The sequence below is a fragment of the Spermophilus citellus genome (assembly GCF_964194105.1).
Source record: "Spermophilus citellus genome assembly, chromosome: 8".
NCBI lineage: Eukaryota > Metazoa > Chordata > Mammalia > Rodentia > Sciuridae > Spermophilus > Spermophilus citellus.
The window spans coordinates 58,335,975-58,349,874 of record NC_138189.1 but is presented as its reverse complement, the minus strand read 5'-3'; the positions used below and the strand labels follow the sequence as shown (position 1 = coordinate 58,349,874).

At 36.1% G+C, this 13,900-nt stretch overlaps 1 protein-coding gene across 2 annotated transcripts; it reads right to left on the bottom strand.

Moving 5' to 3' along the window:
- Positions 1 to 2,605: 2,605 nt before the first annotated feature.
- On the bottom strand, positions 2,606 to 5,591 carry CXCL8 (C-X-C motif chemokine ligand 8; the record flags this gene model as incomplete). 2 transcript variants are annotated; one of them, XM_081304487.1, is made up of 4 exons in its annotated part: positions 5,461 to 5,591; positions 4,434 to 4,569; positions 4,093 to 4,176; positions 2,606 to 3,659 (listed from the first exon to the last, which is right to left on the bottom strand). In XM_081304487.1, exons 1-4 carry the CDS (start codon positions 5,522 to 5,524, stop codon positions 3,638 to 3,640), a joined length of 306 nt encoding a protein of 101 aa, XP_081160613.1. In that variant the 5' UTR covers positions 5,525 to 5,591. The 2 variants fall into 2 exon arrangements, with proteins under 2 accessions (XP_081160613.1, XP_081160614.1); XM_081304488.1 differs by lacking the exon at positions 2,606 to 3,659 and having other exon boundaries at positions 4,089 to 4,176.
- Positions 5,592 to 13,900: the final 8,309 nt, after the last annotated feature.

Sequence of the window (13,900 nt, the reverse complement as noted above, 5' to 3'; positions counted from 1 at the left end):
AGCTAAATCCATGCCCTGTGAAATGTAATTGCTAGATATCTTGAAAGTGTATCTTCTCCTCCACACCATAATTTTTTACAAAACCACTAGAATATTTCTTTGTATCTAAAACAAACTTCTGACGGAAATGTTGATGAATGTTTCCCATTTTTGTATTCCATCAAAGGTATGCTTTTGTTCATCTATCATCTTAACAAATAATGTTTTAAGAGTTAGATTTTTTGTCCCTGTATGGTCTTTTAGAGCATTCCTAATTTCCTCTTCTGTAAATCTTGCAGGATGAAATTGAAAATCAGCATTTTCCCTGATGCCTTGGAAAACCCCCTATTTGTTATGATCTCCACATCTTTGGTTAATGATAACCTAACTTGAGGCAATGTCCACCTTTCTTTTAAGGCAATTGAATGAAGTAATTACTGGTTTCTCAAACTTTCCTTAATACATTCGTAAGCAATTTTAACTTGCTATATTATTACCCCATAAGCAAAAAGCAGAATAGTTCATCATTCTTGTGAAATTTTCCAACACAGCCCAGATGGCAAAATAGCTGTATTGCAGTAAAAATTACTTATTTACCAAAATTTTGAGAATAAAATGAGAATTGTGACAATTAAGATTTTGCATGCACAATGTATTTACTGTGGTATTTTACACTTAATGTAGTTTTAAGGTGAACACTTTATCATTCTTTGTGTTTGTGTATTTGCATTCAGGCTTCTATTTGGGAAAATTAGATTTATAATTTGAAGATCTCACAAATGAATCAGAGGTCTGTGGTGAGAGCTTCCATGTTTAAGTTTGTGTCTAAATCTTCGTCTATACAAATGAAAGCCATGTCAATATACTTGATTTATTCATATCATTGAAGCAAAATGAAGGAAAAATTTAATTTCAGCAGTTTGATAGGTTTTTCCTTTTATCTCATTCTTGTCCCTAGATTCTTTCTGTTTTCCTTTTATGATTTTTCCTTTTTTTTTGGCTCACTTACATGATGCTAAAATTCCAATTTGATCTATGTGATGGCCTTCTAATGAAATCTTTTGCTGTCTCACAGTCAGTGAAAACACGGTGAGACAGTGAAGAAGACATTTAGTGTACAATGAAGGTGATAAAGAGGAAATTGAGAGGTAGGTTTTTGGAGGTAGGTTTTTGGAGTACTCATTAAAAGGATTTACCAGGCTGGTGCAGGTGTTTTCATTTTGCTTTTACGTTTGAACACTGACCAGATTGAAGATATGTATTTAATACACTAAGAGGTTTTATATAAGGTTGGGAGTTTTTCATTGACTCACTCTTCAACTGAAAAGCTCCTAAAAGGGGACTTTTTGAGTTGCTTTTCTGGTCTTCCATTTCTTTTTTGGAAAGAGACGCAGAAGAATTGCATCTAGGGTCACAATTTGAAATCCACCAAAATTTTCATTTTTGTGCTAAGCTTTTTGAAAAATACATTGTATTTTGTTGCTAGTACTTTTTCTGTTTCATGCCCAAGGCCAGTCACACTGAAATCCTTTCACTTCTCCAATCGTGTTGTGCTCTTGCCTGCAGATTACTTCCTCCCTCTGTCTAGACTGCTCTTCTCTACATACCCTTCTTCCTTTTGTGCAGCTATCTCCTACGTATCCTTCAGATCTAGTTCAGAATTTCTTTCCAAAGCGTAGACTAGTTACGTTAGATAACCCTGGCTTCTACTTTCAAAGAATGCTATGTATTGCTTAGCTACATCTTTTAAAAACTATTTTATTATCTTACTTATTCACTCATCTATAAGACCCACAGGATGACAGACTGCAAAGTGGGGTGGACAGAAACCTTGAAGTGAGAGAGAAGAATATGGAAATGAAATTCAGTCAGAACACCGAGGAAAAATAAGAGTCCCAAGTCATGGCCTGGGAAGAGATATAGGCAGGGAGAAATCTCTGGAAGGAAACAATCAAGATGTTTCTGAACACTGAAAATCAGCGTTGAATTTCCAGTTGGTTTCTTTATTACTTTATTAAATCTTTATTACTTCTATGTGAGTTAATGTGAATTGGGAACTTTAAGAGGAAACAGGCTTTTCTCTCTATCACAGATTATAAATAATTATATTTTAGCCTATATTGTCTTATATGTGTCAGTTTTACTTCTCAATTGCTGATAAACACATCATAATGTGTACTTTCTTCCCTCTTTAAGTAATCCCATCCATCTGCATTCAGATATTCGGACACATAGACTGGTTGGTTGAAAATCTAAAGTCAGACTTATTAGCACAACAGTATGCTATGAGAATTTGAGAGAAAATTTCCAACATCCTAGGTTGGAAACCAAAGCTGTCTGTAACCCATATCTGGAAAGGGGTTCTGTTTATCTATAATAAAAGATAAATAGTACATGAAATCCTAAAGCAGAATATTTGATTTGAATCAAATTTTATTTTAATATAAACAAGTAGATTTACAATAAGTTAAAGCAACAAAGACAAACATCTGATAACTCTGATAGTAAATTATATTTTAAATGTTTTGTAGCTACATTTATATTTCCATGATATCATACATAGTAGAAAAAAAGTCTTTGGGAATTCATAAAAGCATCTTAAAAAACAATGGTAGTTAAAAAACAATCATTTAAATCAAATTATGAGAATTTATTTGTACATTGTAAATAAATTTTCGTCACTAAGAAATTACTTTGCTTACTGTTGAAATTTGACTGTTTTGAGAAAAGTAGTCCTAACTCAGGATTCTGTAATTCATCATAGCACTGCTAACAAGCTCCCAATAACAAGGGAAGAGCAAGATCATCAAAACTAGGATTGTGGGCTCAACTAAAATTTCAGGTAACAATGACACACCTACAGTGAAACATTATTTGTTGCTTACATTAAATAAATTTTAACTGATTATCTTTTTTTCCCACTAAGTCTGGAAATTCTGATCAAATTTTCTATAATATAACAAAATTTAATATCTACAATAAATATAAATTCACTCTAACATCATTATACTATTTTATCAACCAAGATTCTTTCTTTCCCTTTTCCATTGTTTCAAATTCATGCACAAATATAACTATATCTGATGCTTAAATAAATATATAAATAATAAATAGGTGAATAAGTTACACTTGAAAATAATTAACATGACCACAAAAAGAACTTAAAGTGCTTCCACATGTCCTTAAAACATCCCTGTGAGGTAGGATGGAAAAACTGATATGTTTTTCCCCAGTTTAGGAATAAAGGAGAAACCAAAGATTCGTGGATCTTGGTCTGCAGATGAGATATGAATCTGCCAGATTTCACAAATAAAAAAATCTATGATTTCCAGCTAAATTCGGATTTACAGAAAACATTATTGTGCCATCATTTTTATGTAATTTTGAAATATCACATTTCTAGCAATTCTAATTCCTAAACTTTGACATAGTTTCAAACAGTTGTTTTAAACGAATACATCCTACATGTTGCATGACGCCATGAAAAAATATCTGTTGTTTTACTGAAATTTAAATTTAACTGGGCATCCTATATTTTATCTGGCAGCCTCATAACACAACCACACAATACATGAAGTGCTGAATTAGATTTGTTTGAAATTCCATTGGCATCTTTACTGAAGAATTCTTGGATACCATGGAGAACACTTTTTTTTTCTCATGGATCTTCATTCTCAGCCCTGAAAATAAACAAAAGAGAATAAAATAATTCAATATTATCAATGTTCTAATAAGGAGACAAGTATGGTTCTTGAAAATATATTTTCTTGAAAAATTAATGTATTTTCAGACATTCATGTGTTAGAAATGTCTTATAATTTTGACTGTATATACGGAGATCAGAAAAAATATCTAAAATAGAACACTTGTGAAGTACAGAGGAAACCTTCCTCATGATACAGGTCACAAGCATAAGCAGACTCCCTGGACAAGCTGAAATGCATGGTTTTACCAGTTATAAATATAGCAATCTCACTATTGCTGCTTTTTATTTTTAAAAAAGTTTTTAATTAAAAGATTTTCAGAAGCAGCAGCAGGAAATTAATGGTCTGACTTTGGGACTCTATGCCTCAGAATAAATGAAGACTTTAAATAATTTTCTAAAAAACTTACCTCTTCAAAAATAGCTCCACAACCTTCTGCACCCATTTTTCCTTGGGGTTCAGGCAAAGCTCTCTTCCATCAACAAGCTTGACACTGAAATGGGAGAGATGGTTAATAGCAGTATTTACCTTTCCCATTCTAACCATGGTTCCTCAAGTACAAGCATAATCTAAGACCAAAGTAGCCTTCAACTTCAAACTAGCCCTTGACCTAAGTTTTGTTCTATCAGTTTTGCTTTGTTTGGCTCACTTATATATTCCCAGTACCTAGAATTTTCCTGGATATTTCCACTTTCCTCAAATTTTAGGTTTGCTTAAGCAAATTAACTAATCATTTTTTAAAGTACCTACATGATTTCTGAATTGGCACAGTGCGGTCCACTCTCAATCACTCTCAGTTCTTTGATGTATTTTGGGTGGAAAGGTGTGGAATGAGTTTTTATGCACTGGCATCGAAGTTCTGTGCCAATCCTTGCCAGAACTGCAGCTGTGAAGAAGAAATAAAGAATGGTTAGGGATTTCATCAAGAGGTACAGCTCTGCTAGCTACTCCCTCTTTAATCCCAACATGATTATCTGAGTAACATAGAGAACATCACATTCTAGAAAACCCAGTCTTGACCCTGAGGACCAGATGATGTCCTAGTCCTTGACCTAAGTTTTGTTCTATTTTAAAAGTTATTGCTAAAAACATCGAATAGCTTTCTACATAAAACATTAGAGTTATCTTTATGCTAGGCTGACATCTTCATTATACCGTTTCTTCCAATCAGTATTACATAATCATCTGTAATAAAGAAGTGCTATTTAACACATGCAAACTAAGTTCACCAACATAGAAACTGCTTTCTGAAAGACTTAACAGAAAATGTAAATGAATTTCACAGAGGTGTCATATCATACTAAAATCCCTTAATGCTTAAAAGAAAAACTATAGAAATTTAAACTATCAGCATTATAAACTGTTTATTTCATTGGAGCAAACTCAAGGTCAGCAATCAGGGTATCTTTAAACCTAATAGGAATTGATAATTATTAGAAGCTTGTAAAATAGCACTATTTGGATTTGAATTATCTGAATTAAACCTGCTCAATATTAATAGATAATTTGGTTAACTGTTGTCCTTAATGGAATATTCTATCAATTAAAGTTTTATATGAAATATATGCATATTGCAGAATATAAATTATAAGAGCAGTGTCTATATTAATCAAACTTTATAATTTCCCAAGTGTTATACAGCCTAAATACTAAAACTTCAACTTAACATTAAATAACTACAAAGATTATTTTGTCTTCCTGGTGTTTGTTCTCAATGCATTTAGGGATGTTTTGCAACCTGGAGATCACATTGAGACAAATGGAAAGCTGTGCTTACCTTCACAGAGAGTTGCAGAAAGTAGGAAGGTTACCAAGAGAGCCACAGCCAGCTTGGAAGTCATGTTTACTCAAGATGAAGTGGTTTCTTCTGGTTTCCTTTTGGCTCTTGTTCTAGAAGCTGTGTTCTCAGCTGTCTCTGAGGATCTGTGCTGAATGGAGTGTTCCTCTGGCTTTTTATATTATCACAACACTAGAGAATAGATGCACCCTCATCCTTGCATTATGTCAGAGGAAATTCCACAATATGCAACCACCTCCTGCCCTCGAAGCTAAACCTGAGTCATCAGACTTCCCTGATCAGTTCCTTATCACGTTTTTAGTATGATTGAAGTTTTCTTTGATCTTTGAAATAATGTTAACAAATATTTTTATATACCCAAGCTTCCCGGTTTAATAAACTATTGTCAGTGATATTCCTCTATTTATGGATAGCTCCTATTACTCCCTGACAGAGTAGAGCTGTTAGAACAAAGTCATGGATTGTTCTTTTTATGATAGGATCATTTCTTTAAGCAAATAATACGAACTGTGAAGATAGTGAAGGTAATCTTATTAACCAATTTTATTGGGTACATAATTTATGGTAAGTCCTTCTATAAGCATTTTGGAACACTTCCAGGAACTGTTACTGCTCTCAAGGATCATAGTCAAACTTTAAATTTTTGTTTATTAATGTATGTTAATAGAATTAAAAGGCGCACCTGCTGCATACAAAAATAATTCAGTTTCAAAACCATTAACGTAGCAGCTTTCTGAGTAATGTGGAGGATCTAGAGATGGTAAGACTAAGTAGTCTTAAGAGAGTTTGGTCTATCACATAAGGACTGACTGTATTACAGAGTAGGTAAGTGGTACTGAGATATTAATTTCAGTCAAGGGCATCAGAGCAGAATCTTCCAAAAGCAATCGAGAGTGTTGAAGGATGGGAGGATAGTCACCGGGGAAGAGGAAAAGGAGCAGCACATCTAAGCAAAGACTATACAAGGACTGTGAAGTGGTAGAGTCCAGGTATGCTTCTGCTCCTGGGAGTGGCACACTAAGGCTCCTTGGAAATGTAAACCACACCTGCTTAGTGAAAAGACACCTTCATTCAAACTCTGGCCCAGTTACCCCTCTTTCGTGCTCCTTATCCAAGGAAACCAAGGCTAACCCCTGAAGGCTCGTGATCACTAGAAAGAGGAACAAAGTGAAAATTTTCCAAGTCGTAAAAAGATGACATTGTGTTCTAGTTTCCTGAAAAGTCCTTTCAAGACAGGTCTTAGTTTCTTTGGATAAGGCATACTGAGTAAGGCTGTCCTCTCTGGAGAAATACTCAATTTATCCATAAATCAGTTTGGTTTAATGCTTTTCTTCCGTCCCGGGTAGTGAGATAAAGCAGTGAGCTCCCCACCACAGAAAGTTGTGTGGGAGGAATTCCACAATGCTTTATGAAAAGGCCAGTTTCTGAGCAATCATACTTCTTTCTTTGTCTTCCCCTAAGCAACCTAAGCTCGAGGACAAAGTGGTGTCTGGATTACACTACCTTCAAAAGCAAAGTAAATGTTTATTCTGCATAACACAACTCCTATTATTTTAAAGTTAGTATTTCAGGAACTTAGTTATCCATTTACTTATTTATTTTCTACTCATATCATGAGTATGGAGATGGGAATATCATGTAAATAAGATACAGTACCCACTCCAAGGAGTTTTCAAACTAGAGCTGCTTATGGACAATTAGTTATCACCAGTAAGACCCATTCATACTAGCAGCACCACCAAGATGCTCAAGAGTTCTGACCAAGTGCAAATACTCCTTTACTTTTCCCAGAAGGTTGCCTTTGTATTTTTGCTGAGTTCTACTTATGTGTGAACCTCATTTCCCTCCTTATTTCCATCTCCCTATATCTGCCTCTTTCCCTACTTTCTTAGCTCCTATTTCATCCTGACATCATCCTTAGAAGTTGAGTTAATGAGTTCCATTTAACCTTGATCTCTTTCCTTCCTCCCTCCCATCTTTCCTTTCTACCTTTCTCGAATGGAGCACTTACAGGGTCAAAAGACCTCTTCTCAAATGCTATTCATCCCTCACAATGTGACCTTCTATACACTATATTCTAGGATCCCCTCCATCAGATATAGACAAGTGACTAGAGGAGACACTATTTTCCCCTTGTCCCTCTTCTGTAAAAGTAACCTTTTGAGTCATTATACCATGAGTAGAAGGACTAAATAGTCTTAAATAGGAAAAGAAGCAGGACTAGCTATACTCTACAAAGACACCCTGCTTTAAAATACAGTTACATTTATCCCTTCCTGGAGTAAGAGAATCATATTTGCTTTAAAAGTTTGTCAATCAAAAAGTAAAGGAGTATTACAACAGATTATTCTTATATTATCAGTTCTTTTTAGTTATACATGATAGTGAAGTCTATTTTGATATAATTATACAAGCATGGAATATAAGTTATTCTAATTAGGACCCCAGTCTTGTGGATGTACACGATGGTGAGATTCACTGTGGTAATACAGTAAAGCTTCTATCTAGATGCTTTTTGCCATTATACAATCTTTCTTTTTTATATCTAGTGATTCAATTTACAATTATGTGTAGCAAATAGCACTATAACTATTGATTGTTATACACAGAGAATTAAGTATCATTTATAATAGTATCTCCCAAATCAATGGAGTTTGCAGTTTGAAAGACAGGTTTTGGAAAAAAGGGCTATTATGAACTTGAGAAATCTAGGATCAATCTGTCTTTAATATGAAACAAAAAATTGAATTTAAGTGCTTACTTGTAGTCGTTACTTTCTTTGTTAAATATATACAACAAAAGTATGTATACACTTATTTTCTTTGTTAGATTTATTTTGAAGGTATTTAGGCATTGTTTATTCAAATGTTCATAATGCCTGTGATAATATATTATATCTTATGAATATATATTATAAATGACAATGATTATATATTATTTGTTAAATGACTTCTTTCATTCAAAGTAAAGGTCACAGGAAATGATATCATTTGGCAGAAAGTAAATTTTCCATTAAAAATGACAGCACTGATGTCTTGGGGTGAATAATAATGCCAAGCAATTAAGTCAAGTGACTAAGGAAAAAAAATCCAAAACTTTCAGAAATGCTGATCCAAGGCGGTATGATTGCAATTTTTCTCTTTTCCTCAAAAGCTCCTTAATTATTTGCCTTGGGGATTTTTAAAGTATTATGACAAAATTTGACCCAAGTATGAATTCCACATTAATGAATTCCATGGATGTGATGCACTCTCAACCCATCTGGCGTCCATTTGTTGATATATGTCACACACTGGACTGGAAATTCCACAAAGTCAGAAACCATGCCAGGCCCATCAACACTGGGTGCCAGCCTCCACCAGGCCTGCACATCACAGGTGCTCATATTCTGAATGAAAGCACAAAATTCCCAGTTCTCACAACCTCTCCAAACAAGAGCAAAATCAACAAAAGGAAGTAGAAGGGTTTATCTTTGTTTGTTTTTGTTCTCCCTTGGGGACAATTATTTTATTTATATAAACACAAAAAGAATTCACTATGGAAAGTACAGTTTTAGTTCATGCTCTCTAATTTAGCAGTGAGTGGGTAAACTAGAACCAGTGCAACCAGGCAGCAATTTCCTCCTTGGTGAATTAACCATCCAGTCTTTTCCAGGCTCCTCTAGGGCTGGAGTAGAAGAAATATAGTAGATCCTTTAGGATAAAGGATGGTGAGCACATGCAACCAGCAACTGGAGCCCACTTCCCAGTACCTGCATTTCACAGACCACGGAGCCCTGTAAACATTAACGGTGTTCTACAAAGTAAGTCCAATAACTTCCACTGTGCTAGACTGAAGAGATTAACTTCTCTTTTAAGTATTATCTCAGAGGTTCTCAACCTTTTTAATTCTAACCATTTAATTCTATTAAAGTGTCTTAAAAGCTATATATTCTCTGCTCCAAATCCATGTGGAACCCAAAGGTACAAAGTTGTTGAAATCCCTAAAGGGTTTTAGGAAGTTTACCAACCTCCCCTACAAACCCTCAAAGGCTAAAATCAATAAAGAGTAAGTTGAAGGTATAACTTGAAAATAGTAAGTTAATTCTGAGTTTACCATCTTTAAGCCATATTAGCTGCCAGAGAAATGGAATCTCATGACTGATTCTTGCTCTTTCTGGATTCTTGTTCTTTCATGTCCACGTTGAAAACTCCAGAAAACAATCTGTTAAGTTCTAGAAGATGAAGAGGGAGCAGAATGAAGAGGAAGAGAATGTTTTTATAATATTAAGCATAAATATGAATGACCTTTGATTTTTTTTTGTCATCCATCAGAGTACAACCCAAAGCTATTTAAAAATGATTAAAACTGAGTACTACTTTGAAGTGCTGTTACCTCCTCAGTGAACCTGTTAAAAAGTACAGCCAATGGCAAAAGATGGCTGAGGCAGAGAGGTGAATTTTAGTCCTTCCATATTCCCCTCATCTCTCCTGAACAGCTACCTAATTCAAGGGAAAACTACCTAATGATTTTTCACATAAAAGGGAAGCCAAATTAGAAAATAATTCAGATTATGTACATATTTGGAGATGTGGGCTAGTCTCTCAGTCACCCAAATTTATAGCAAAAATAAGGATATGAAGCTTCTTAGGTCTCTCTCTCTCATCTGGTGCCTCATACTATTTCATTTCCAGATTTGAGCTCTTTTGATTTCTAGGTGGTTAATTCTCTCCTCTAGTATGGTTCCCTGTTTGCCACAACGATTCATTTATAGTATATCATTCTTGATTCTTATCATATTACTTACTGACCAAATCTCTCCCTGTGGGTCTAAACCAGGAAGCAGGAAATCACTACTGCAGGCTCCAGTGGACTTTTGAAACAATGTAAAAACTGTCCACTCCAAAGCTATTGAATGAACTTTCTATGCACTTCCTTTTCCCTACCAGTGAGAACTGGACCTGGGATAACATCATTGGCACCATCCCCTGCAAAGTTGGGGATAAAACAAAATAGATACGGGTGGGGAGGAAATGGGGAAGAAACAATACACTACTAGGTCAGAAGAGGAAGGCCATGAAAACACACTGTCAAGTGACTCAAAGAGAAATCAGGTAGGTGTTAAAGAGCCAAGGTTAATGAAAGGAATGAAATCCTCTTGTGAATCTGACCTACTTGGATTTATCAGTGGGTGCAGAGGGTTTCCACTCAAGAATAATTATGACAATAGCATCTTGTGACTAAGCATGGCATATTATTTCTTGTAGTATTCACAACAACCCTACATTTTGGTATTGTTTATTCTCCTCTGTTTATTTCCAGATGAGAAAACAAATTCAGAGAGGGTAAGTAATTTGCAGAAGGTCAACTTCCCAACAAGTCCGAAGCAGAGGTAAGACGACAGCAAAGTCCAGAGTTTCTGGGCTGCCTCAAAAAGTTCATTGAATGAACTTTCTATGCACTTCATCTCACATGTCTATAAGTCTCACAAACTTTGTTTCAAGCACATTTCTCTTCTTTATCCCATCTTCGCCTGCCTAGGAGAATACAGAAGTCAGGAAAAGAGGATCTTGATTCAGCTAGGGAAGAAGGATATGATAATACAGTGGAAGGACCAGTTCTACCTCCAGTTGAGGTCTTAGGTTTTTCATGTATAAAATAAGGGGATTCTCCCATAGTCTCTTTTGTTTCATTATTTATGATGCTTAGTGTACATGAAATAGATGGAGAGCTCCCTCTAGGAAGCCTGACCACCTATAAGTGGGAGGTGACACTTGCCAACACTCATATTTCGCAGAGCATTAAGAGAAATTGTACTTGTCCTTGAATGTGATTCAGACATGTTCTTTACAAAATCCTCATCTATAAGAGGAGAAGGGCGCAGGTTTAACAACCTAAGAGGCTAGCGTGAGAGGCTATGGGACAGTGAGATGGCTGTCAGACATCACTCGCAGTCTCCAGGAATGGAAGGAAATGCCTTCCTGTGCTCTTCTCTTACCAGACACTGCTTCCTCTTACTTGATTTCCTCATGACTCTTAGACAAGTTGGAGCTGTTTGACTCTTTGTTGTGAAATATGTATTATGGACGGGGTTAAGGGGAAAAAAATTAAGTAAGAAAAAAAGAAGAAAGAAGAAAAGAAAAACAAGAAGAACTCACTTGAGTTCCTCCAAAGCAGAATCATCAAATTTAGTGGATAGTGCACGGAAATATAGGAAAAGAGGCCTGACTTTCCCAGCACTTATCCATTCAACAGGCACTGACAGAGCATCTTCTATATCTCAAATCCTTTTTTAGGTACTTGGAAAGGGTTGGTGAATAACATGAACAGAAAGATCCACCTTAGGGTGTGTTTTAGGTGGATAAGGAGTATGAAAATGAAAAAAAGCAGAACAGGTGGATGGGGCAAGGGTTTGATTGGGGAAGTGAACAGAATCAGCACTGGGGAGTCAGGGGAGGCCTCCTTGAGAGGTTGACATTGAGCAATCCAGGAATTGGCTTAGGGTCTACGTGCGAAGACAAAGGAAATAGAGCTGGAGCATGACTGGCATATTTGAGGAAGGGTAAGGAGTCTATTGAGACTGGAGTAGGGAGAACCCACAGGAAAGGAGGATGGGGACTAAGGAGCCACCCAGATAGATCTTGTGGACATAGTAAGGATTTTGGCTTTCACTCTGGATGGAGGGCATTGCAGTATCTAAAGAACATCAGTGACATGATCCAACACTCTGCTTACTAGGGGAGAAGATAGTTGGAGGTGGGAGTGGCGGGACAAAAGAAAAGCAGGATGAACAATTAGAGAACATTGTGGAAATCCAGGAGAGAGATAATAATAGCCCACACTGGACCAGGATGTAACAGCAAGGGTGGCAGCTAGTGATCAGATTCAGGTAACTGGAATCGGATATGAGATGTGAGAAAGAGAAAAACAGTCATGGATGGAGAAGATTTTAGGTGTATGCAATTGGAAAAATGGAAGCTCTATCAACTTAGATCCTTGAGAGTAACTCACGTTACATTGCAGAATTATTTGGTATGGGGAAAATCTTGCTTGATAGTGCTCTTCTGATTCATCCTGAGTAGAACTCCTCAACTTGGTCCTATAGCCATGGAAAGCAGAGGCTATGGCTGCTGGTACAGATAATCAGGAAGCAGAGAGGGTAAGGGGGTAGGATCCATTATATCTATTGGGTTCCAGTCACTGTACTAGGTTTTTTATTCAGGTTAATTCATTTTATTGTCACCACACACTTAGCATTTGGTGCTATTATCCTCACTTAACAATTTTGAGAAAATGGACTCAGAGTACAAAAATCATACAATTAGCAAGCAGCTGAACCCAAGTATGAATTCAAATCAGGTCTTTTGTACTCTACAGCCTGGGCTCTTTTCTCTCTGCAGAATGAAGGCCAGGTTGAGCATGGAGTGTTTCTATCCTGTTGGTCCAAGTGTCAAATACTGTAATTCAACAAAAGGGTTTTAAGCTTATTAAATAAGATTGTAAAATCCTCAGAAAAAGTCTCTGATAGTTCTGAATGTTGTTGTGGTTTGTAAAGATTGTCCAGTGAGTGGGGTGAGAACAGCATAGATTGTCCAATGGGTGGGAAGAGAACAGCATATCTATCTAACCCTTACATTCACAAAATCCTCAAACTGGTCTTTGGTACTATGATTCAATAAGCTTAACCCCCTCAGTCACATATGCTGACAAGATTGAAAACAGAAGACATTTGAGACCACCTTTGAGCTCTTATCTTATCCTGAACACAATACTTCACATATTTTAATAATATGAATATACTACAATAAATCTGTGTAATATATAAATGTTAATGTACTAAATATGATTTTTGAAATTTTATAATTCTGTCTTGAAATTTCTTCTTCTCTCCCCCATCTCTTCTTCTTCCTCTTCTTCAATACAGTGGAATTCTAAAAATAAGAAGAGCCAGGCGTGGTGGTACACCCCTATAATCCCAGCAGTTGGGGAGGCAGAGGCAGGAGGATCACAAGTTCAAAGCCAGTCTCAGCAAAGGTGAGGTGCTAAGCAAATTAGTGAGACCCTGTCTTTAAATAAAACACAAAATAGGGCTGGGCATTTGGCTTATAGATTGAGTGCCCCTGATTTCAATCCCCAGTACTACCCTCACCCCCCACCTCCCAAGAAAAGATGATAAAGAAAGGGAGTGGTGGGCTCACTTTGATCTTCCAGGGTCTCTGTGGCAGAACACTATATATGCAGCACAGCTAGGCACTAGCTACCTTCATAAATATACCATAGAAACAAAAAGAAACCTGATAAAATAACACATTTTTTTTCTTTCTTGTGATAAATAAGTGTTCCACATATAGTTCTTAAAGCTATGCTCATATTCCATTCTGAGTGTTTTGGGGATCTTGCAGCCTGGTAAGGTATGTGTAGTAAGCCTTCATCATACCTA